Source organism: Xiphias gladius, chromosome 8, assembly GCF_016859285.1.
Source record: "Xiphias gladius isolate SHS-SW01 ecotype Sanya breed wild chromosome 8, ASM1685928v1, whole genome shotgun sequence".
NCBI lineage: Eukaryota > Metazoa > Chordata > Actinopteri > Istiophoriformes > Xiphiidae > Xiphias > Xiphias gladius.
Genome location: NC_053407.1, coordinates 3,623,877 through 3,647,356, shown reverse-complemented (window position 1 = coordinate 3,647,356; position 23,480 = coordinate 3,623,877). Strand labels below are relative to the sequence as shown.

Genomic DNA, 23,480 nt, shown 5'->3' with positions numbered 1-23,480 from the left:
TATTCTAAATTTTATGTTCAAATAGAGAAATGAATTATCACAATCGTCAGAGAACAAAGGGAACAGAAACCAGTGGGTGTTTTTGTAGCCTTAACTGATATCTCTGAGGCTGAGTGACGGGCATCCATAGTACCTTCATGTATAGCTCTCTGAGGTTGTAGTACAAAACCCTACAGGACAGACAGCCGAAGCGCAGGTAGGGGCTGAGGCCAGTAGGACTGGCATACAGAGAGCATATGCTGACCCGAGGGTGCTCAAAGTTGGCCACCCACACCTATATAGACCAACACAGTGAGGCCATTTAAGTAATCATCTGAGATAACATGTAAACATAAATATAAGTCATTACATCATATATTAAATGATCTTAAATTCCAAAATAGTGGCCTTAATTTACCACAACTACAGAGTTACTCTGGCCTTTATTTGAAACAGACATACAGTAGAGACAGGCTTTTATTTCCACTTTTCCCCATGTAAAAACATTTGATCATATTTTAGTAAGAAGCTTCCCTGTTTTCTGATCTGCTCCTGTTTTAATTTGCTATTTATGCTGTACACGCTTAATGCAAACGTAACACTTCCCCCATGTTTTTCCAACTTTCTTCAAAGTAGAAGAGATTTACAGACTATCATCCTGTCCCTACATGAAAACTAGTAAGTGTGCCAACAAACTGAAACTGAAACCACACCAATAAACAAAGTCGAAACCCAAGTCTTTGACAGACCAGTGATAGGTTGCACCTACAATTTAGCATTATGAAAACAAACTTAAAATATTCTGGATATGACCAGTTATGGGGCTGCTTCAGCTTCTGGTTTACCTTCTTGTCCAGATGTTTCTTGAGCCTCTCCAAGGCTTCTGATTCTCCTCCCCGCCACACAGCTGGAGGTAAACCCTCTGTCCTGAAACCTGGACACATATTTACAAGGAGACAAGGTCAAATACAAAGCAGCTATTGCTTAATGAACCAAACCTTGCCCAAGTGCTAACTGTTCTCTACTGTATGAAGAAAACATTAAGCTAACCTCCATTTAATAACAAGGTATTTTAATATGACTAATAACAACTGTATGTTTAATAGGGTATGCCTAAGGACCTTAGGAGTTGTGTGCTTCAGCAGATAAATACAATAACCCTAACTGCTCGATTTGGAAAGAATGAAATGTAATCATTAATGTAATCTACATAAAGAAGAGAAACTTGAACTTCAGTTGGTCTGATAATATGCACAGAGAGGGTGTTACGCATTGTATGCTGGTCACTAGTGCGCAGTTACACACAGTAACGTAGAATTATTTATGTTACAGTGTTACAGCTGTCATATTAATTTCTAAAAATATAATGAAATCAATTATTGGTACCTAGTTCTTCCAGTGAAGGTATACTATATAGCTGGTCGTGGTTGTCAGCTATTTTAGTGTGACATTTGTCCATCTGCTGCTGGGTGACAGGAAACAGAGGTCTCCTCGGCAACTCCAGTCGGCTCACAATGGTCTGAAACCGCTTAAAGGTTAGAGGAGGGCTGTTGTTGTTCATCTCTATTATCCTGTGATCAATACAGAAAAGATAGAAAGGTAGCTCTATATACCGCAGAACTTATGTAACAGCTGTGGTCAGTGGCATTTCTGTTGAAATATCCTAAGCACACACATAAAATGTATAAAATATAATTATATAAAGGTAAAAGTTGGACTTCTACTTCTGATATGATGCTTTATGGTGGAATTTCACTAAATACTGTCTTTAATATACAAGTGAACAAATTGTGAAGAGCTAATATAAATAGACACCTTGAATCTAATTGCCCATTACAATACTAAAGTGAAGGGTGGACAAAACAATATAGTGGGTTAAAGTCCTAAAGGTAGCAAAAGAGGAAAGGTAATTTGATTATTTTGATTATGTTCTTGTGGTCAGTGGATTTCATGGTATTCTGCCAGATATCTTTTGTACCACACTGACATTTTGACATTAGGGTGGCCCTAGAGAGAAAAGCTAATGGTGTATCCAAAATGAAAAGGGTTCATCTTCTGAGGAGCAAGTCTGTACTCAATGAATTTCATGGCAACCTGATGATTAGATATTCTTACACACACAGGCCAGTAATGTTGTGTTTCATTACATAACACAGTGCTGAAACACAGTATTGGTTTAATTGCTTTCCATGTATAAGGCAAGACACAACAAGGCTTGTATATAGAGAGTCCTTTGGTACTCCCTCCACTCTTACTCATTCTGCCACCTTGTCCCAGCACATGGACAGTGGTGTGACCTTCAGTAATATGAGATTACCCCTGGAGGGCACTGCTGCATATGTTGGAAAGGATTAATGATTGCTCACGTTTTTCAGGATCTTCTTGAATGTTGTGAACTATCTATGATCTAAAATGACCAAAAACTTAAAACTGCCATTGTTATCAGTGTTCACTGAGTATTTCGACTGTACTAATCCTTTTACTCATTAAGGGGCTGTTGTACAAAAGTTGACTGCTGTTTCTTTGAAGGTTTTCTGTACAAGAAAGTACAAATAAAATAAATGTGTTTAGCACTTCATTTTATCTCTGCCAGGGAGGTTATGTAACCACCCATGTCTGTTTGTTGGTTTGTTTGTTTGTTTGTTTGTTTGTCAGCAGGATTCCACGAAAAGTACTGAACCGATTTGCACTGCACTTGGTGGAGGGTTGGGGCATGGGCCAGGGAAGATCCCAGGGCAGATCCAGATCATTTATTAAGAATCTAAATTTTTTCCTCTGAAGGCTGGTGTATGCTCTTTGACACTGGCCTTGGCAGAGGTCTGCACTCTACTGAGCGCATTTTCTAGTTAAATCTTGTGATTGAGCATTTAGAGAACAATTCTCCCTCTTCTGTGTCATTCAGCTGTTTTTTTTGCTAAAGAAACGTTTAAGTACCATATAAATCCAAACCTCAACAGTTCTCAATCTTAAGGGCTAATGTCACCTTTTTTGGACATTTTAGAATATTCACTCCAAATCAGATTATTTACATCAGTAATCCCCAGCAGGTGTAGTTGTTGCCAAGGGGTACGAGGAAACATTGTGAAGTATCTCGACTAATTTCAGATAGAAATAACACAGACATAGACATAGACACTGTGTGTGTGAACAAGTAAACAGTGCCTCATGATAAATGAGACACCTGTAAACATTGTAACTGTACACAACAAACATGGCAACAGCTGTAGCCTAGATATGCTTAGAAGAATTAGAAATTAAAATTGCTAAGACTAAAATTACACTGACGAAAACTAGACTAAAATGTCTATTTGTTGTTTACTAAAACCAGACTAAAACTAACAAAAATCAAATTATTAAAATTTGACTAAAACAAATTTACATTTTCGTCAAGACTAAAGTAATTTAAGTTACTAAAAGTGAAACTTACTTAAATTATGCAGTTCATCATTATAAACTTTAGATCTGCATTGCTTTTTGTCAAAGATCCATTATTGTTTTGAATTATTGCAGGGAAGACTTCTCAATCAAATTTGCACTGAAACTGCATTACCACAAAAAACATAATGTAACTCAGACAATTATTAATTCAAGCCGGAAACCGATCACTGCCTGGAAGGGTAGGTAAATACATTGAAAAAATAAAAAAGAAACAGTATTTGAAAATGGTCAGCAAGAATATGTGGCATACATGATTTCTAGTTAAGGAGCTAAAACTTCCCAACACATTGGTATGGTCCTTTAAGGTATAAGATTTGTATATATACAGGTGTGACTGATGTCAGTGTTTATTTTGACCAACTCGATTTTAACACATTGAAAAAAGAATAATGAGTATGACTGCTACGAACCTATCCAGGTTGTAGAGGGTGTGTGAGTTTCTGACAATGGTCTCCACTCCAAACTCTTGGGCCATCTTGACGATGGCCCCATCCCTCTCCTTCCCATAAGGCTCTGGGTCATATTCAAATGTTAACCTGGTCACTTTCCACTCCTGCAGCAAGGCAGAGAAAGAAAAACAGGAACCAAGAGAGAGACAAAGCAAAATAATAATAATAATGAGGGAAAGACAAAGTATTTTGTTAGCAAGGCAGCAAGACGAGCAAAACATACAGCAGGGCTGAGAGGTATAACTATGGTAAGACCAAACATAACAGAACAGTGATCTTTGTACCAAGTGTTTTGATTCAACATGTTTCTCAGTACGTGCTTTCTGTAATCCTGCTCATGAAGGCACAGTTTCGTACAATAAAACCAAACCAGGTCACAGTTAGTACAATATGTCTATTCAAGTAGCAGTTTTTAATACAGTAACTGTGCACAGTTTGGACAAAAAGGGAGACGAGTTGCCTTCTCACCCGTAGTTTGGTTCGGCTGGTCTAACCATGCAAAATTTAAGTAAAGATATTTTTTATGTTTTTTAGTTCTGTTCTTTTTAATGTTTACACTGACCTGAATGAACCAAGAATGGTAAGCATGAATTAAAATTATAGCACATTAGCCTTTTAGCACATCCTCTAGACTATACACAATTCACTGTACATATTGAAAATATGAGTATGTGACAAATAAATCTTTGAAATTTTGAATACGCCATGACATTTGACTCATTAATATGTCAGTTTGGCAACTACACAATACAAAATAAACAACAATAAATGTTGTTGTTGTCTGCATCAGAGTATGAATGAAACTTGAAAAATAACAATTTCATTTTTTAAGAGCTTCCAAGTGCTCGTAATGAAGGCTGGGAGGAGAGTTATTACTGTATCCTCATCATCATTATCTGCTCTAATTTATTTAGAATTAAAGGACCACAGAGGGTTGAAAGTCAAACTAGGCTCAAATACATGACAAAAATACAAACACAAGATGAAACAATGGGTCAGGTTGTAAAATTACCAGTTTGTTATGTAACAGCTGCTGTATAGAGACAGTGATTTGCTTCTCCCTGCCTGGAACTAAATCCCCCCAGGGAATTTCCTCATAAATTTTAACACCGTCTGCAGCTGCTTTAATATGGTTCACTGAAGTGTGATCATGAAAACTATGACAGTTAAAAATTCAATTTTTGAAGTGTATACTGTATGTATTTGGTGTCACTGGCTGTGCAGTGACATGCAGGCCAATCAGATAACTTTGTGCTCAGTGACAAAAGCCACAATAAACAGGATTCTTGACTCTTGACTGACTAAAATGATTATCATTCCTCTGAACAGAACTAATGTCAGTGTTCAGTACATCATTGTTACGACAGGTGTGGATATACAGGTGCAAAAGAGTCCATTTCTGAACACACCTAACATGTTTGTTCAGTTTGCTCTGTGAGAAAACTTTGTGAACTCATTGATCCACCTAAACAACCGAAAAAGACCAATGTCTTCTCCATGTTCTTTTAGCTTATTGGCAGTTGGCTAAGAATGAAATGATGTATTAGTAGCACTGTCTGTTATAGGTCATGTTTGGGGGGCAAGGCTCCCTCTGTGGTCAGTTGTTTTGTGGTCAGTATATTTAGGATTGGTGGATCACTTATATTTTTGAACTGTGGTCCATAGTAGTTTTATACCGTTTCAACCTAAAAACTAATGCCAACACTATGAGCTCAAAAAAGCTCAAACAACTGTGTTAAAGAGAAATACCTCAAATTACAGCTAAAATGCAAATCCTTGCTTTACGACTGCCTATTCAGTAATAATTAATGGACTTTATTAGCCTATAGGCAGATGTTGCACTACTTACACATTATTCAAAACAATCACATGGAAAATGTATTGTTTCTGCTGCCACAAGTTGTAATTACATGACACTGTCGCATTGAATTCTATTAACATCTAAGCCGCAAAGTGGACCACACTATTCTGACAGGAGGGAAACAATATTCATAGCTCAGCAGACTTTGACACGTGAATAGGACAGAGAAGAGAGGAAACATGGAAAGACATTACCTTTTGTTTCACTGTTGTTTATTTGTCGTGCATAGGTTTGGTCTGAATACTGTGACCGTAAATACCTAAACCCACAGCAGTTTTGTGCTAAAATGTAGTCGCTAATAGCATTAGTCAAAAAGCCCACCCACTGAGTGACTAGCAGCATTGGCAGGGTAGACAATTCTAGCCAGGCAACAGGCAGTTAGTGAGTTACCTAATGTGAATATGTCCCACTAACATTTCTAACTTATGAATCTTCTGGCTGGTAGAATGTAACTTAGCTCTGTTGATAACAAGCCATGTTACAAAAGGTAACAAGCAGCCATCATTCACTGAAGGGCTGACAAATTCATGAAAGCAACTGCGATGCATCTGGTTACTATTAGTAGTAATGTAACATGATAAAATTCCAGATATGGTGGACTAAGAGGTGGTTTGTGTAACTTCGTGTTCACTATGCTTTCTCTAAATAAAACTAACTCTAAAATTAATATACTTTGTAGCAGTATTAACAGGTTAATATGATTGAGTGAATACCACAAATTAATTTACTATATGTACACATTTCCTTTGCTTCAGCACATCTCTTTCCATATGTATTGAACAATTAGGTTTCATAAAGTTGTTCCTGTGATATGAACACTATTTAACAGAGGTATCTTCTTCTATATTAAGTCTTTATCATTCTGTGAGAGTTTTGTTGCGGTTTAACACTGCTACCCTTAGTTTTAAACCAATTTTAAATGTGAAAGGACAGGCTAATATTTTTCTGTAGGATTCATCTCCTTCTTATTTTAAATCTCCACTGTTTTTGCATTTGTATTAACCGTCTCCATTTTATGTATTTTGCTGTCAAGGGAACCAAACCTGATACCACACATACAGCTGACGATTTTTGTGCTTTGTGAAACTCTTAACCAGTTATGGAGATATTTTAATAGTAGTCTATTTGTTAGGTGTGTTTAAAGGTTCATCTGTGAATTCATAGTTGTATTACACAAAGAGACTGAGCCATATTTTTTTTACACATTTTTTTTCTGACAGCCTAATCAGTGTAAGTATCAGTGTGACAGTTTTATGATAGTTTTGTGATAATTTGTTACGGTATGTCAGAAAAATTGAAACTAAATATCTTATATTGGGACTTTAAATTGCTGTGATGTTCATTGCAAGTGTAGGGTAAGTAGAAACCAGATTCAATTTATATTACTCTAGTTTTGTTATTATAATTTCAGATTAGATTACCTGCAAAAAATATTTGTTAAGAAGAGAGCCAAGATACCCCCCGAGACACAGCTGATGATTTCTGTGCTTTGTGAATATCTTAACCAGAGTGTCAGTAAAAGGACAATAGACCCAGCACTGTCTCCTGATTTTTCGTTTGACACAGCACAACAGGGAGATCTACAGTGGGAGTGTTACACACCAGTTACACAGTCACCCTCCTACCACAAACAGCAGATAGACACAGTTAGGAACAAACTGGTGAACATATTGGAGCATGTACCCACTAATGAGTCAGATATTTCACTCAGGAGTTGGAAGAGACCAAAAACAGAGCTAAACAAGGGTGAATATTGAACTTTCAGCAGGTGGCCATAAACGACTAAAAGAATGACAATGTGGCTCCATAACTGCTAGATGTCTAAATAGGCCACTGTTTACTGACAGCTTTTTACTGTACTGACAAGTAAACAACCATATCAACATATTAGGTGATGATATGTCACTGTTGTGTTCACAACTTATTTCCACTGCCTCCATGTGGCAGACAAAAATGAGTTATTAGAGATTTAACAAAATTGTCTCCGTTTTACCTCAAACTTTAGTAAACTTACCCTATTTGGCCAGGGTTTCTGCAGAGTTCACCATGTAAAATTTGTACGTTTTAAGACCATTTTAATACTACATAGAATGCAATTTAATACCCTTTCTATGTTATACCAGCCATGGTGGAAAGTAAGTGGAAAATATGAATTTTAGCCAATACTGGGGGATTTTTTATGCTCTAAACATCATTAACATTCCAGACTGGCCTAACATCCATAATAAAATAAAATATTCAAACGATGATTGCTAATGTCAGACAGGAGTGTTATTTCACACACAGCTGTTGTTTTGAATGAATACAGTAGTCACTAATGTTCAAGTTTTAATTTCAAAAGTTATACCTCTGTACTATGTAGATCCTTTGGTCAGGAACCTTTGGTGCGTGGTTTAAGTTTTTGACCGTGACAGACAGAAAGGATTTGTGGTGGGCAGGATTACAGACCTTAAAAAGCCTTGGGAAAACATCAGTAGGCTGCCCTCTGATTACAAACAATCTGGAGTTGAGCTTCTTCAGACTGCTGTCCAGGTCCTCCAGAGCCTCCAACAGAAACCTAGACACAGACACAAATGAGGGAAATGTAATCAGTAAGAAATACTGCCATCCTACAAGGCAGAAGGGGTGCACAGCTGTGATTATACTGAGTCTTTCTCCAACAGTGATAACACACTGAAATGGTGTGATACACATTGAATGATTTTTATTGACAATGAGTGACAGTCATGAAGAGAATGCTGTTATTCTAAGGGAAAATGCAGTGTAGGTTTCATGGTTCACCAAAACTGTGCTCCTTTTCAAATATATAGCGATCGAGACTCATCATTCACAGGAGTTGAATTGGACTTGTGCTTTTGATGACTGTAGAAGCACAACTGGACTGGAATTTTTCACAAGAGGGCTATTCTAACTACATGCTCAGCTCTGACAGCTCTGGCTTCGGGCATCACTGGGGCTGGAGCCAACGGCTCAAATTGATATGGCTCGGGGCCACCATGATCAGTATTTTTCAGAATCATATTGTGGGTAGAGTTAGGCTCAGAGCTGGGGGTGAAGTTACACTTTAATTCATTATTTGAACTAATTAATTTAATTAGCAAAAAAGAGTCTAGAAGATGAAGGAGGCTGTTTCGAAGCAGCAGTCTATTACTCAAGCTTTATAATAATAATGCCACTCCGTACCTGAAAACATCCCACTGATGGACAAATGAGACAACAGAAGCTTTTAAAATGTTATTCAAATCTATTTATTTTAAACAGTAAACGACATGGCTAATGTTTTTAAATTACAGTCATCATTTATATGCTGCTATTTTACCATAGAAAATGTATCATCTGATGAAATACAGAAGCAGATGGAGCCTATTCCTACCTCTGCTATATCCACACACACACACACACACACACACACACACACACACACACACACACACACACACACACACACACACACACAAACACAAACACAAACACACACAAACAAACACAAAGGTTCTTCAACTAAGTACTGAGTAAAATTGTCTGAATACTTATGTCAATGTGATATTTCAGTTCTTCCTTTTTAATAAACCATTACGGGGAATTGAGTGTAGACTGATTAGGGATAAAATTAGTTAAAATGATTTTAGCATAAGGCTTAAACATTAATCGGAAAAAATGAAGGGGTTTGATTTATCTATCACAAACTGGTAGGGGTGTAAAAACACATGCAATAAAGTAATTACAGTCTACAGTCTACAGTATGTGTCAAAATCCATAGTGCAAGTTTCAACTGACCTGTGGAGTGCGTCAGTCCATAAAGATACCATCATTTGTATGGTGATAAGAAATGAGACCCTCTCAGACAATCCCCTGTTAATCATGATAGTCATGGTTCCACATATTAACACTGGACAAGGAGCAGTGGCTAAGACAAAAACTGTAGCTTTACTTTGTGGGACTCTGATGAAGATATGACTTACGAAAAAGTTGCATCATGCTATAGCTCATTCATTCATGACATCTCCACGCAAGTGTGTTTAATTGCTGTGAATATAGAACAACATACGTACTATTTAATTATATTGTTGATTCCCATGTTCTCTCTTTCCACAGGGAATATTTATTCTGGCCAATCCACATGGAAAGCGTTTTTAGACATGTCTTTGACATCTGTCACTTGCCTGTTTAACAGAAGAGATAGAATTCTTTCCTATCAAATGCATTAATTTACACTGACTCCAAGATACACGTGTGAGGCACGTGTCACCCTGGGGACCCCCCGAGTATTTTTATGCTTCCAGTTTATTTTTTGTAATCTGGTGCATTTAGCAAAGCTTAATCTCCATAGACAGCTTTTTAAATTACACAAATCTCTTGCTATTTTTGTATTGTGAACTTTTTATTGGTAAATGTAAGGACTGATCAGGCTGCTGTTACTGTGTCTTTTCTGGTTTCACTTTCCCCTTTCCCCTGCCCTCTATAGTGGAAGGGGAAATCAGTAAAATAAATGAATCCATACATAAAAACATTGCTGATTTCTTCCTGCTGAGCATACATGAAAGCTATATTTTTTTTTCAGTAAATTTCTGCTGTCAGTCAGCCCAGTAAAGATCGTTTGTAGCGCTCTCCCCTGAGTTCCTCTGTGCTGCTGACATACAGACTGGTTCTGACAAAATGATGCCGAATGGAGATCAGAGTCGGTGTGGCTTTAACAGATCGAATGCTTTAGTAGTGCTTACATGCTGCTCACATCTCACTTTCAATGTGGCTTCCCAGTTACACCACTAGACCATGAAGAAAACACAGCTTTCCTTGACAGCAATGGGCAATTAACATTAACTTAGTTCTACAGTAAAGTACTGTATTCAAGACAAAAAGAGTTAGCAACTTAATGGCCTGTAAAATTTAACCATTATGAATTACTGTTCTCTGACCAGTACATTATAGTGAGTTGTGTAAAGAATTATTTTAGTGCCCTCTTATGCCTTCAACACCCAGTTAACAGCAGCAAAAGTCAATGGATAAAGTGGAGGAGTGACAATAAGAACAGATCCCGTCTGCATTTAAACCCAGTACCTTGCAGTTTATAGTCAAGACCTAAACCTGGATTCCCTCGAATCTCTGAAACAATAATATTGTTTCTAGCTCGTGCAGTTCAGAAGATATCATTAAAAAAGTAAAAATGATTAATTATAGCACCACCATGACGTCAGTGGATGTGAATTTTGTTGCCTGGGTATTGAGTAACTTTTTTAATTTATCTTCCAATTCTGATGTCTGTCATGCTTACGGTGTCTTAGATCCAGACATTTTTAGCTGATAATAACAACAAAAATAATAATTATAATGATAATCCTTACAATTCCAAGAGTTATTCCATATTATTAAAAAATAAATTTTTAATAATCTGGCGGTAATTACCTTTCAAGACAGTGGTTCTCAGACTGGAGGGTCGGCCCCACTGGAGGGGGATAGAGCCACTGTAGGGAGAGGTGAATGACCAGAGGAAAAATATGGAAAGAAACTGTAGGGATAATAAACAAAGTTTGCTGATGCTATGTCCTGACCTTTATTTCACTAATATTCAACTTGGATCCTTTTTTTTATTAGTTGCTTCCCCTACCATTCTTAATGATTGAGAAAAATTGTCTGTGTGTGTGTGTGTGTTTGAGAACCACTGCTTTAAGAAAGCTATCTGCAAAACGACAATAAGACAGACTTATATTTAGCCATTCTTAAATTAAGTTCCATTTTAGTCACATAATGTCATATGTCATCCATGTTGGTAAATGTATAGTTTTTTGCTCTGTATGCGTTATCTTTACCATCTGAAAATAAATGAGCACAGTCAGTTACTCATCCATGTTTACCAAGAAGGCGAGGTGCCTTCTTGGTATTAACACTGACGCTAATATTACTATGGGATATGAAAATTTTAATTGGGATTGAAATACAATGTTTATCAATCTACTATAACCTATATGCATTAGATTTAACCTATACACGATCCTTTCACATTACATGCGACTCTATTCATGTTTACAGAAATAAGCATTCACCAAATCTGAAGTGTGTAATCTGAGTGTCGCTTTGCTTGTCGGCGGCAGGCGTGTACACAAGAAAACACTTGGCTTACGTTATGAATTCCAACCCACGTACTGCCTTTCGGTATGTAAATAATTCAAAAACAAAGACTTGCTTGAATACAATGGCGTTATTAAGCAGTGATTTGCGTGTTATTACCATGACCTTCTTTCAATGTCTTCAACCTAACTGCAGTAGGATATGCTGAGCGATAGTGAATATTATAGACCTCTTCTTTCTGTACTTTATGTAACTCAAAATTTTATTAGCTGCTAAGCGGTTCACGTGTATGCCAAACATACGGGTGGAGAGTTCGATTAGATGTGCTCTTCCTCTGGGTTGGGATACTTTGCAGATATACGAGGATAAGATTAAATTGTTCATTTCCTCTATGGTTCTTGGTAAATCATTCTCTCCATTTTAAGCTAGCGTTAGCTAAGTGACGTGGAGTGGAGGCCCAAGCCTAAACTCCAAGCGCTTCACGTTTATGAGGTATTGAATCATACAAATGACCTGATAAAGAGTGTTCACATAATGCATTACGTTCAACCAACGTTTAATTTAGTTTAAACATGTCGCAGATAGAGTTAGCGTTAATTTACAAACCTCCATCGGTTGATTCCCACGTTAGCGGCGCCAGCAAACCAGGGGTCTAGGATATAAACGCAGCGCACTGTGTCTGCTCCATTGAGGGCCTCCTGCAACGCCGGATTATCGTGCAGCCGCAGACCTTTGCGAAACCAGTGCACTGAGTTCACCACCATAGTTACTTTTTTTCCATCATTAGAGAAAATGCACCGATTCAACGACTGAAACAGTCACGGAAACTTTACTTGCTGTCAAGCGTAAACCAAAACAGGGGCGTGATTAGTACGCCATGGGAGTGGCTAAACTGGTTTTACGGCTCCTTTGGGATGGACCATGATTTTTTTTATGCTCAGTACAGAACCACAAAGATCAGGTGGTTGTTAATTTAGAAAAGCTACATGGAGAAAAATTGTCATAGAGTCACTGCATTTTGTATATGTAGGTCAACACTGCACTTTTTAAAAAAATATCATGTATGTAAGATTTGTTGAAAAATCTATGAATGAGCAACCCCAGACTACAGAAATAACCTCATGCAGTCTCAAACAAACCCAATCAACTAATCCTATTTGAGATGAACCCTTTAGTCTTTCAGCTCTGTAGCTGCATTTTTACGAACAGATTTTAAAAAATGGATGTCACTCAACTACATATGTTGGTCTGTTCAATGTTAATGCATTGATTATTATAATGTATCAGTATATCCTTAATGACATCCACAAGATATTTACCAAACAGGAGCAGATATATTTTAGTTGTTGTTGTCTGTTTAACCAGACAAAACATTGCAAAACTTTTTTCACATTGAACACACCTCAGGTTTCGTTGCTAACAGCTGTGCATACATAGCCATCAATTTACACATCCCAGGCTCCTCCAGTCCACATGTTGAAGTGTATTTGGGCAAGATACTGAACCCCAAATTACCCTCAATGTATCATCGGTGTATGTTTGTGTGTGTGTATGTGTGTGTGTGTGTGTGCGTGCGCGCGCTTGCGTGCGTATGTGTGTAGATAGAAAGTGCCGTATGTATAGAAAAGAGCACTGTATGAATGTATGTGTGAATGGGTGAATGTGGCAGTAGTGGTCGATAAGACTAGAAAAGCGTTATATAAGTGCAGTCCATTTACCATTTGTGCAGCTATGAAATATTTTTGTTTCTTTTAACTTATTGATCATGTTACATAATTTAACTTAATCGCAGTTCAGACATCGTGAGTTTATCTACTTATTAAACCAAAACAATGTAAGTAGATGACTGACTTTTCTTAAAATCGGTATGATTAAAATTTTATCTAAAAGAAAATATGTTTGTGTCTGCTGACTTGAAGCATAACCTGTAGTTCTATACAAAAAGGTAAGATGACATACCCTACTCAAGTCTGTTAGTATTGTAATTTGATTAATCAAATTTCTAACATATATTCTTCCAGACTATGGATCAGAAGCTGCTCCTTCAGCAGCAACAAGCTTAATGCCACAGCAAATTCCTTCTTACCCTGGTCATTCAGGAAGAGGGCTGGGTTCTGACACGGGAAGCAGCTCCTCTTTATCAATTCTATCCAACCCAAGCTCTGACAAAACCACTGAAATTCCTGCTCCTCAATTTGCAATTTCCAGTACTGACCCTGAGGTAAGTAAATTACACTCTAAAATATTAAGTTTGAAACATATGATCTAAAACCTAGATGTGTCCACAGGGTTCTATGGTTTTTGTGCTGATAGGACATATTATCTGTGGACCTGTGGGAAAAGGTAATAACTATGAAAATTACAAGTTGAGAAACTCTAAACTAAATCATCTGAAATGAATCTTGTCTCCTACTAAACAGAATCTCACTTCTCCTCTAGCTATGGATCAAACAATGCTGACACAAGATTAATGTGGCAGCCACTTTCTGCTGGGTATTGGTTTAGTGGAATTGGGGTGAACTCTGACATGGGCTGCAGCTCCCCTCTACCAAGTCTATCCAACCCTGACAAAACCACTGAAATTCCTGCTCCTCAAGATACCATTTCCAGTACTGGCCCTGGCAGTTACAGCAGCAGCACGAACATGGCTGAGAATGAGTTTGACAATGACTACACTAGTTTCAGGGATGGACGCTATAGCAGCCCTGAGGTCAATGAATATGGGGTTGTTTATGCAGCCTCTCACACTAGTGGGTATGACAGCAGTGCTCCAAGTGTCAGTTATAGTGGCGGCTATGGTAGCTCAAGTAGTAGATATGTAGGGAGCAGCTCTGAGGGGTTTGTTACCTCTCCTCATGAGGAGGACTGGAGCTCTGGATCTGCTACCAACTACGGTGTTGATGATGAGACCCCTGAGGCAATCATCAGTGACCTCTCAGATCTGGAGCCAGTCTACTCTTTCAGCTCTCGTTCAAGCTACCAGCGGGGAAGAACAGTATTTGCTCAAACCCAATACACCCCAGGAGAGCCTGTTCCCCTAGTCATGCCAGTATCCAGACACATCAGCAAAACATCTAAGCAAAGCAGTTCTGCTGAAGCTCCAGCCAAAGGTGGCTTCTAAAATACCTTTCTGGTAAAGCACAAGTCAGTGTCACTAAATATCTGCTATATTCGCAGCATCTGCTACCTCTTGACTTGTGTCTTTGCCTTCCAGGTCTCCATGCTGAGATATCTCACTGCTGCCTTGTGATCATAACCAGATGCCATAAACTGTCTTTTTTTGTACATGGTCTTGATTTTAGTGTCATGAAAACTTGGCTGTAGTGGGGTTCAAGGTTGGACATTTAATGTTTAACTGACTACTGCTGCCTGACAAATGCCAGACCAGTATATTTTGGCATGCAACAAAGTTTGTACAGTTTTTTTTTTTGTTTTTTTTTTTAATCCAAGGCTGGATTAATGGGACCACAAATTGACTGAATGGGATGAAGGCAACACAGGTTGCACAAATTGACTCGTTGAATTATATTGGAAGCAAACTTGAACCATTAGACTATCTTGAAAGATGCTATATCATAAAAACTACATGCACTGTAGGGTGTTGAATAGATGTTTTCTGTAGACTTGCCGTCGGAGTAGAAAAGATTTATTAAATGACCTGATTTCTCACACTATCTCTGCTCACTTCAAAAACAACCCAGATTCTCTATCAACCTCTTGTCTAGCAAGCAATAGCCGACTAGAACAGCAAAGGCCTTTTCCAGAGCCAATGGCAACCTTCAGAAATTGGAGCAGCCCAGGCAGGGTTCTGAGCCCTCCGTCATACACCATGCCTGCTCAATTCTAATACTTTAATTAGTTATTGGGTTTCAGACCTGAAATGTGACAGTAGCACAAACAGTTGTCTTGGGGTACTCAGAAGATGTCTTATTTTTCTAGTTATTCCAAATGGGTGAGTTACTTGCTTGGTATTTTGTTTCATGTAAATGACTTTTTCCATTTCTTTAAAAAATAAACCTTTCCATTGCATACATTTCCTGAACAATGTCAACTTGTGCTTTTCCTGGAGGATTAGATTTTGTTTTTTCTTTTTCTTTTTTAACTGGCTTGCAACATTGCACCATTATTGCCAGGTGTGTCTCTTGTATAGTTCGATTTAACACAACACATTTGTTGAGAATGGAAATATTTTATGTTTGCATATACACTGTTCCAGAGTGGTTTTAGGGCAATCCCAGAAAACAGGTGTATGGTCCGCCTCCAAGTTGCCACATCAAACAATGAATGATGGGTATTAAAAGAACAGAGTTGGATTGTCCACTCATTTCACACATTCTCCAATAAAATATTTTAACCTGGCACATGAGTGGTGGTCTCTAACCACTGAAAGATTACAGTAAAACGTGAAGGTAAGCCAACTCTTTTAGGCATCACAGTTGGTACAGTGGAATACTAGCACAATGCAATGGAACTAACTTAAACATAGTACCATACAAAGCAAAAACCTAGTGTTGGAACTGTGATAACTTTAAGACCAAAATCTTTTTAAATTTCCATGTGCAAAGAACCGATTTAAACAAAATAACTAATTTGCAAAGTGACAAAAATCTTTCTGGTGTTAGGGTCACTATTGTATGGATAGGAGAGACCCTCCTCCCTAGAATAATGACAGCAGTAAGTCATATCAGAAAATGCCCATTTACTAAACAAAAACAAATAAAAAAAATTAAGTAAAATACAATACAAATTTTACTGTGTATATTTATTTCGTTTTTATGTCTGCATTCATTACCAATAAAAAGTTGTTAAAGGGACAATTATTTGGCTTTTTGTTTTTAATGACTGAATGTTTTTCATTATGACATGCTACATTACAATAAAACAGCACAGAAACAAATGCATTTCAGTGTTGTGCGCCAACATAGACCTGCTAAAACTAAATGCAGAGCACTGTCATTGCTTTTCATGAGGAGGTACAGGGAAATTTCGTTTTTTGAAATGGAAGCACATTGTCAATGCCAAAATGAAAAACAACCAACTGTCCAATCGCTGCTTTGGGAGAGAACTATAGGCACACCTTATCATTGCTGACACAACCTGATGGCAACCATGACATGTTTCATGTTAAAACAGTTTTCTTTAGGTTAGCCAACTGTATGAATTTATAGTCCATTGGGTATTCATAACAAGTTACCTCCCATTTCAATGAAAGGAACTCCACCTTGAAGGAACTGTAATAGGCATAACTTTTTTCAGTGGGATGTAAGCTCCTGCTGGTATATGCAAAAACTCTCTCCACCCCATTCTGAGCATGGCACAACATTGCAGCCAGACCCTGCTTGCTGGCATCTGTGTGTAGGGATTAAAAGGCAGAGAGGGGCTAGCAAAGGCTAACCAATAGCCTCTAGCTAAGTCAAGGGTGGAAAAATATTTTTGCCTGAGGTAAAATGATCAAGGATTCTTCCACTCTTGGTAGAGGAAATTTGTCTTTGCATATGATTGCATTTACTTTGCAGCAGTCAAGGCTTAAAGCACTATCTCAGTTACTCACCAACACAATGAGGGACGCCCAGGGTCTGCAGCTATGTTGGATGAGCAGTTCCAGCACTTGTCACTGCTCCTCAGTTGATAGGTTGGCACCTGAAAGGTCATCTGGGACAGGATAAACAGTTTCTTGTGTTGTATTTGAAACAACCTCTTGTAACCTTACTTCTATGGTGCCTGAATTTGTCATGGCCAGCCCCATACCAACTCTGAAGACACCTCATTTGGTTGGATCATGGACAGCTGGTCTAGCTTCTGATAGCAGAGGAAATGGATTGGAGAGGCAGTGGTGTTTTTGAATCTAAGGGGACTTACACCACCGTCAACTGTCAGCACAGCCCAGACTACCACAAATAGGGAAGCCTCCGTCATAGGCTCTACTAAGGCAGTGTATGGCCTACCTGCATGGTCACCTCGTGCCATGATCAGAGCCTCCTGTTTTGGCTGGATAAACACATTTGTGGTGGCTCAAACATAACCAACCATGTCCTCTGCTTCTACAAACTTTGCTTGTTGGGTATAAATTTTAATTGCGGTTTTCCATGCTTTGTGTCCTAACGGATTGGATTCTATAGTGGCAGTTTTTGGGCCTACTGTACCTTCTTGTAGTAGATGTCGATTGGTCGACTGGTCATTTCTGACCATGTTCTGTTGCCCCACTGTCAATCCACTGGCAGTGGGGCTTAATAGTTTAAAATCCAGCTGGGTAGAACTGTTGCTTCGTCCCTTTTCTGTTGCTGGGGCAGTGGCGCTGAATGTGGCTGTTGGTTTAACAGTACATGCATATAGGGAAGCCTTGGCCATCATACTTCGATGAGGCTGTAAACAGTGTTTGGTGGTGGACTGTAGTGAGCTCCTGGAGTCTCAATGAAAAATCAGCCACCAATTCCACAAGGGTACTGTCTGCAGCTGAAACTCAGTGAGAAAATGGCAGTACTAGCATTTCATACCCATATAACTCATTTAAGGCTCGAAAAATAATTTCTGAGGTCCTTATCTTAGCCTCATCTAAAATCATGACATGCCTCTTTGCTTGTCCTTCTAAACCACCAACAGACCAGTCTGCTTGGCTTTCTTCAGTTAAGTTATACAACATAGCCTGTTTTTGTTCACATGAATTATTGTCTAACGAAGACCTTGCAGGTTGAAACATTGCAATAAATACTTGAGAGCTTGCAAATTTCAGTGTGCAGTCAGCCAATGAAATTTGCCAGGTACCAGGAAACTATTTTCATGTCAATCGCGAGTGTACACTGATGGGCAAAAATGCTAATTTTATCAATTTAAATTTAGATCTAAAACACAATAAAGTGTGCAACAACTAAAGGGGTCTAAATACTTTCTGAAGCCACTGTAAAGTTCCATAACAAGAACAGCACTTAAAACCCTTTGTGTCCTCAAAAGCCTTAAACAAACATTTCCCAAATGTGAGTATGCGCTCAGATTTCTTCTGTCTATCCAGGTGACTGTGGCATTGGGAGAGTGCAGCTTTACAGAGTTGAAAGAAATCCAGGACTATTTATGTACATTAATGTACAGACAGGTGACAAATTAAAGGAAGAACCAACATTTTTTAACATATCTGTTAAAAAATTATTTAAGAGCTGTTATTTTCTTTGGCAATAAGTGAAAATTATGAAATGAGACTACCTTGAATATTGCTGCTGGATGTGGATAATGCTGTTTGGAAGTTTTGCATAATTTTGCGGGTTGAAGGTGATGGAAAAATTGTGCTTAATGCTTTTGGATATGCTCAGTACTGTTTAAGGTGAGTGCACTGCTGCTTTTGTGGTGTGTAAGGCTGTTGTAGTGATGTATAGTGTTCACCTTGTAAACAAGTAAAACACATACACATACACACACACAAACACTTGCACTCTTGTACCTGTTGTTGATCCTGTTGCTTACCTTGGCAGAGCTATATCTGCATATTCAGCATATGCAACACAAATTTTGTTTCATCACCCGAACAAGGCGATAATTTTAAGCCAAACCACAATCTTTCCCAAACCAAGCCAAGTTGTTTTGTGCCTAAACCTAACCAACTGCTATGAGATGAGATCATAAAACTGATATAATTTTCAAAGTGATTTCTAGTGGTTTGGAAGGCACAAAAAAATGATGTTGTTTTCCTGCTGATAAGGATGTCAGATCTGTTGTTCTGGAGGCCATGGACCAACAAGGTGTTTTGTTGTTTCGTTTGGAGGACTTGTCTGGATAAGAAACACTGACTGTACAATACAAGTTTATTGTCCACTGCAGTGGAAATTTGTCTTTGAGTTCAAACTCCACCTTGATAGAAAAAATACCACTTGGTGCAGAGAATGTGGTATCTTAAACTCAAAGTTGGATGAAATCACCAACATTAAAACTACCAAGCCAAGTATAGGGAATTAACTTTCATTTCAACATGAGAGCAGGGGGCCTTAACAAGTGCTGAGGGAGTCTGAACAACCATTCTGATCACAGGTTCCATTTTCTCCAATTCTGTCCTGATCACAGAATAAACATCTGTATAAACATGGATTTAATCATGTATAATAGAAATCTGTGTGGGTGCAAACCTGTGGGGGATCTTTGACATTAGAAAATTGACATGAGAATTAAAGCATCAATTCACAAATGTTATTCCGCATGGTCCCAATGTCCACAATGTGGACTTAAAGACTTGCGCATGTGTTTTTGAAAGTTTGCCACACACTCAGTTTTACATGTGAAAAATGGACCTCAGACTTTACTGGCCACAAATGAAAAAACTCTGCTCTCCCATTCCACATGCAGCATTTGTGGCTCCCTTGCTTCATCTTGCAAACAGGCTCTTAACATAACACTAGTGATATTGATGTATTAAAGTCTGTGAGGGTCCGATGTCTAGGACTTCGGGTAAACAGTGGTATTGTATCCTCCGCACCTCCTGGCAAAGAAAGGCCTTCAAGATTCCCATCTCAGGCAACTGTTTCCTCTTTAACAAGGAAATCAATTAATCACTCCCTGGTGTCCTTTACCACCAGCTGTTACCACTGAGCAATCAATTCCCGCAGCATTACTAATCATTTAAAAACAGCTCTTAGTAGGTGATGACATGACAGAGGATTTCCTGTTTGGAAAGGCTGTATGTTTGTTAGCAGGTATGAAATGGGATTTGTTTGAGATATAATGCTTTATCTGGATGCAACATCATTGCTGAGCAGAACTTTCCCATGTTGTGTTTATGCAGTCTCTTGGGGACAGATCACAAATCAACTTTAACTCTATCCAGAACAAACCCACTTAGCAGGAGAATGAGGTAAGTAAATTACACTCTAAAATATTAAGTTTGAACCACATGATCTAAAACCTAGATGTGTCCACAGGGTTCTGTGGTTTTCATGTCTGCTGATTGGATGTATTATCTGTGGACCTGTGGGAAAAGGTAATAACCATGGAAATTTATAAACTGAGAAACTCCTAAACTAAACCATCTGAAATGTATCCTGTCTCCTTCTAAACAGAATCTCACTTCTCTAGCTATGGATCAAACAATGCTGACACAAGTTTAATGTGGCAGCCACTTTCTGCTGAGTATTGGTTTAGTGGAATTGGGGTGAATTCTGACATGGGCAGCAGCTCCCCTCTACCAAGTCTATCCAACCCTGACAAAACCACTGAAATTCCTGCTCCTCAAGATACCATTTCCAGTACTGGCCCTGGCAGTTACAGCAGCAGCACAAACATGGCTGAGAATGAGTTTGACAATGACTACACTAGTTTCAGGGATGGACACTATAGCAGCCCTGAGGTCAATGAATATGGGGTTGTTTATGCAGCCTCTCACACTAGTGGGTATGACAGCAGTGCTCCAAGTGGCAGTTATAGTGGCGGCTATGGTAGCTCAAGTAGTAGATATGTAGGGAGCAGCTCTGAGGGGTTTGTTACCTCTCCTCATGAGGAGGACTGGAGCTCTGGATCTGCTACCAACTATGGTGTTGATGATGAGACCCCTGAGGCAATCATCAGTGACCTCTCAAATCTGGAGCCAGTCTACTCCTTCAGTACTCGTTCAAGCTACCAGCGGGGAAGAACAGTATTTGCTCAAAACCACTACACCCCAGGAGAGCCTGTTCCCCTAGTCATGCCAGTTCCCCTAGTCATGCCAGTATCCAGACAAATCAGCAAAACATCTAAGCAAAGCAGTTCTGCTGAAGCTCCAGCCAAAGGTGGCTTCTAAAATACCTCTGGTAAGGCACAACTCACGCAATATCTACTACATTCTATCTGCCCTGACAGTTGACTTACTCTTGTCTTTACCTTGCAGGTATCAATATTTCAGATGCTTCATTACTGCTTCTAACTACATGATCTGATGCAAATAAACACCTTGAAACTGATTAAAGGTTGGTTTGCAGAGTTTTTTATTAATACACACATGGACAAATGTTAAGTTGGTGCTAATCTTTCAGACAAGTCAGCTGTATACATGCTACAGTCATGTAGCCTCAGAAGGTGCAAAATGTGGTTAATCTCAGCTATAGCTGAGATTGACACTAAAAGGTCTATGTAGCAGAATGCACTAGATTGCCATGCCTCTGTCCAGGCAGAGGCCTTGTGTTCCCTACCATGGGTTGGGTGAACCATTCATTTTCTCCTCTGCCTAAGGTCATTTGAACAGTTTAGTCTAGCTGTAAGGAATAACTGGCAATAGGAGACCCTTTTGAGAAATTTCTATAACACTCAGTGTTAGGAACACCTGCACTTATTTGTGCAATTACCTAATCAGCTTCTCACTGATTTATCAAGGCATGACTGGTGTCAGATGAGCTGGCTTGAGTATTTCTGAAATCGTTGCTCTCCTGGCATTTTCACATAACTGTCTCGAGTGTACTCAAAAATAGAGGCAAAAAAAAAAAATGCCAGTGAGTGGCAGTGCTGTGGATAGAACCTCCTTGAGGTCAGAGTAGTGAATGGCTTGATCAGTTTGACATGACAGGGTACCATAACACACAACCTCTTTACACCTGTGGTGAGCAGAAAACAATATCAGAATTTGCAACACATCAAACTGAGGTGGTTGTGCTAGAACAGCCAAAGACATTGGTTTCCAGTCCTGTCAACCAAGAACAGAAATCTGAAGTTTCAGTGGGCACAGGCTCATCAACCCTGAACACTGGGAAAACCTACAGGTCTGACAAATCTCAATTTCTCCTGAGGTACAGAGATGGTAGGGTTAGTATTTGGCATCAACCGAATAAATCCATGGACCCAACCTGTCTTGTGTCAATAGTCCAGTTTCTTGGCACACTTTGGGGCCCTTTTAATATCTATCAGTTGATTGCCAAAGCCAATCTCAGTATTGTTTCTGACCATGTGCATTCCTTTATTGCTACAATTTACCCATCTACTTCCAGCATAATGCACTATTTCACAAAGCAAAAGTCATCTCAAACTGGTTCTATGACCATGACAATCGGTTCAGTGTACTTCACTGGTCTCCCCAGTCAGCAGATCTTAATCCAATAGGACCTTTTTTGGGTGTGGCAGAACAGGAGATTCGCAGCATGAATGTGCATCTGACAAATCTGCAGAAAATCATGTGAGCCAATGTCAACATGGACCAGAATCTCAAAGGGAGGCCCTACCCGGTATTAGTATGGTGTTACTAATAAAGTGCTTGGTGAGTATAGTTCCCAGAGAGACACACTACTGTGCTAAGGTAGCAATTCACACAGAGAAACATGTCTGACTGTGGAACAAACTTAGAACAAGCTGGAGAGATAAAACACAGCATCTAGCACAAGAAAGCCTCATGATCTCCCAGGAGTAGCTGGAGGAAAGCAATGTAGATAGTAGTAATTCATAAATCTTCAACATTAAACCATCAGCTATGAAGTTAAAATACTGGGGAACCATCTTCCAGTTTTGGTCTGAGAGGCAGACACCCTCTCCACATTTAAGAGTAGGCTTAAAACCTTCCTTTTTGATAAAGCTTAGTTAGGGCTGGCTCAGGCTTGTCTTGAAACATCCCCAAGTTATGCTGCTATAGGCCTAGCCTGTCAGGTGACTTCCCATTATGCATCCAGCTCCTCTCTCCTCCTCTTCCTCTCCATCTGCACGCATTCATATGGCATCAATGCTCATTACTAACTTGACTTCTTCTTTCTCCCGTA

At 38.9% G+C, this 23,480-nt stretch overlaps 3 protein-coding genes across 3 annotated transcripts in view; 2 read left to right on the top strand and 1 right to left on the bottom strand.

Annotated features, from left to right (window-relative positions):
* The window catches only part of cry2 (cryptochrome circadian regulator 2), a 13,585-nt gene extending 924 nt beyond the window's left edge, over window positions 1-12,661 (bottom strand). The window contains exons 1-6 of the mRNA XM_040132171.1: window positions 12,400-12,661; window positions 8,176-8,284; window positions 3,828-3,970; window positions 1,366-1,550; window positions 825-913; window positions 134-274 (exon numbers count right to left, since the gene is read on the bottom strand). Coding sequence (XP_039988105.1) covers window positions 134-274; window positions 825-913; window positions 1,366-1,550; window positions 3,828-3,970; window positions 8,176-8,284; window positions 12,400-12,557 — 825 coding nt within the window. The 5' untranslated portion in view covers window positions 12,558-12,661. The remainder of the gene's footprint in view (window positions 1-133; window positions 275-824; window positions 914-1,365; window positions 1,551-3,827; window positions 3,971-8,175; window positions 8,285-12,399) is intronic.
* A 1,449-nt stretch (window positions 12,662-14,110) lies between these two features.
* LOC120793514 lies at window positions 14,111-14,935 on the top strand. The gene is made up of 2 exons (XM_040133660.1): window positions 14,111-14,136; window positions 14,233-14,935. The coding sequence occupies exon 2, from the start codon at window positions 14,264-14,266 to the stop codon at window positions 14,912-14,914; it is 651 nt and encodes a 216-aa protein (XP_039989594.1). The 5' UTR covers window positions 14,111-14,136; window positions 14,233-14,263; the 3' UTR covers window positions 14,915-14,935.
* A 5,463-nt stretch (window positions 14,936-20,398) lies between these two features.
* Window positions 20,399-21,709, top strand: LOC120793391. The gene is made up of 5 exons (XM_040133416.1): window positions 20,399-20,465; window positions 20,555-20,623; window positions 20,691-20,749; window positions 20,829-21,554; window positions 21,632-21,709. The coding sequence occupies exons 1-4, from the start codon at window positions 20,452-20,454 to the stop codon at window positions 21,542-21,544; spliced, it is 858 nt and encodes a 285-aa protein (XP_039989350.1). The 5' UTR covers window positions 20,399-20,451; the 3' UTR covers window positions 21,545-21,554; window positions 21,632-21,709.
* Window positions 21,710-23,480: the final 1,771 nt, after the last annotated feature.

What these genes read in the sequence shown, in the direction of transcription:
- LOC120793514 (XM_040133660.1), top strand. Translation starts at nt 14,264, where the DNA reads ATGTGGCAGCCACTTTCTGCTGGGTATTGGTTTAGTGGAATTGGGGTG.
- LOC120793391 (XM_040133416.1), top strand. An exon ending in CCACTTAGCAGGAGAATGAG is followed by an intron (nt 20,624 to 20,690) that starts GTAAGTAAATTA and finishes ATGTGTCCACAG; the next exon opens with GGTTCTGTGGTTTTCATGTC. An exon ending in CTGTGGACCTGTGGGAAAAG is followed by an intron (nt 20,750 to 20,828) that starts GTAATAACCATG and finishes CCTTCTAAACAG; the next exon opens with AATCTCACTTCTCTAGCTAT.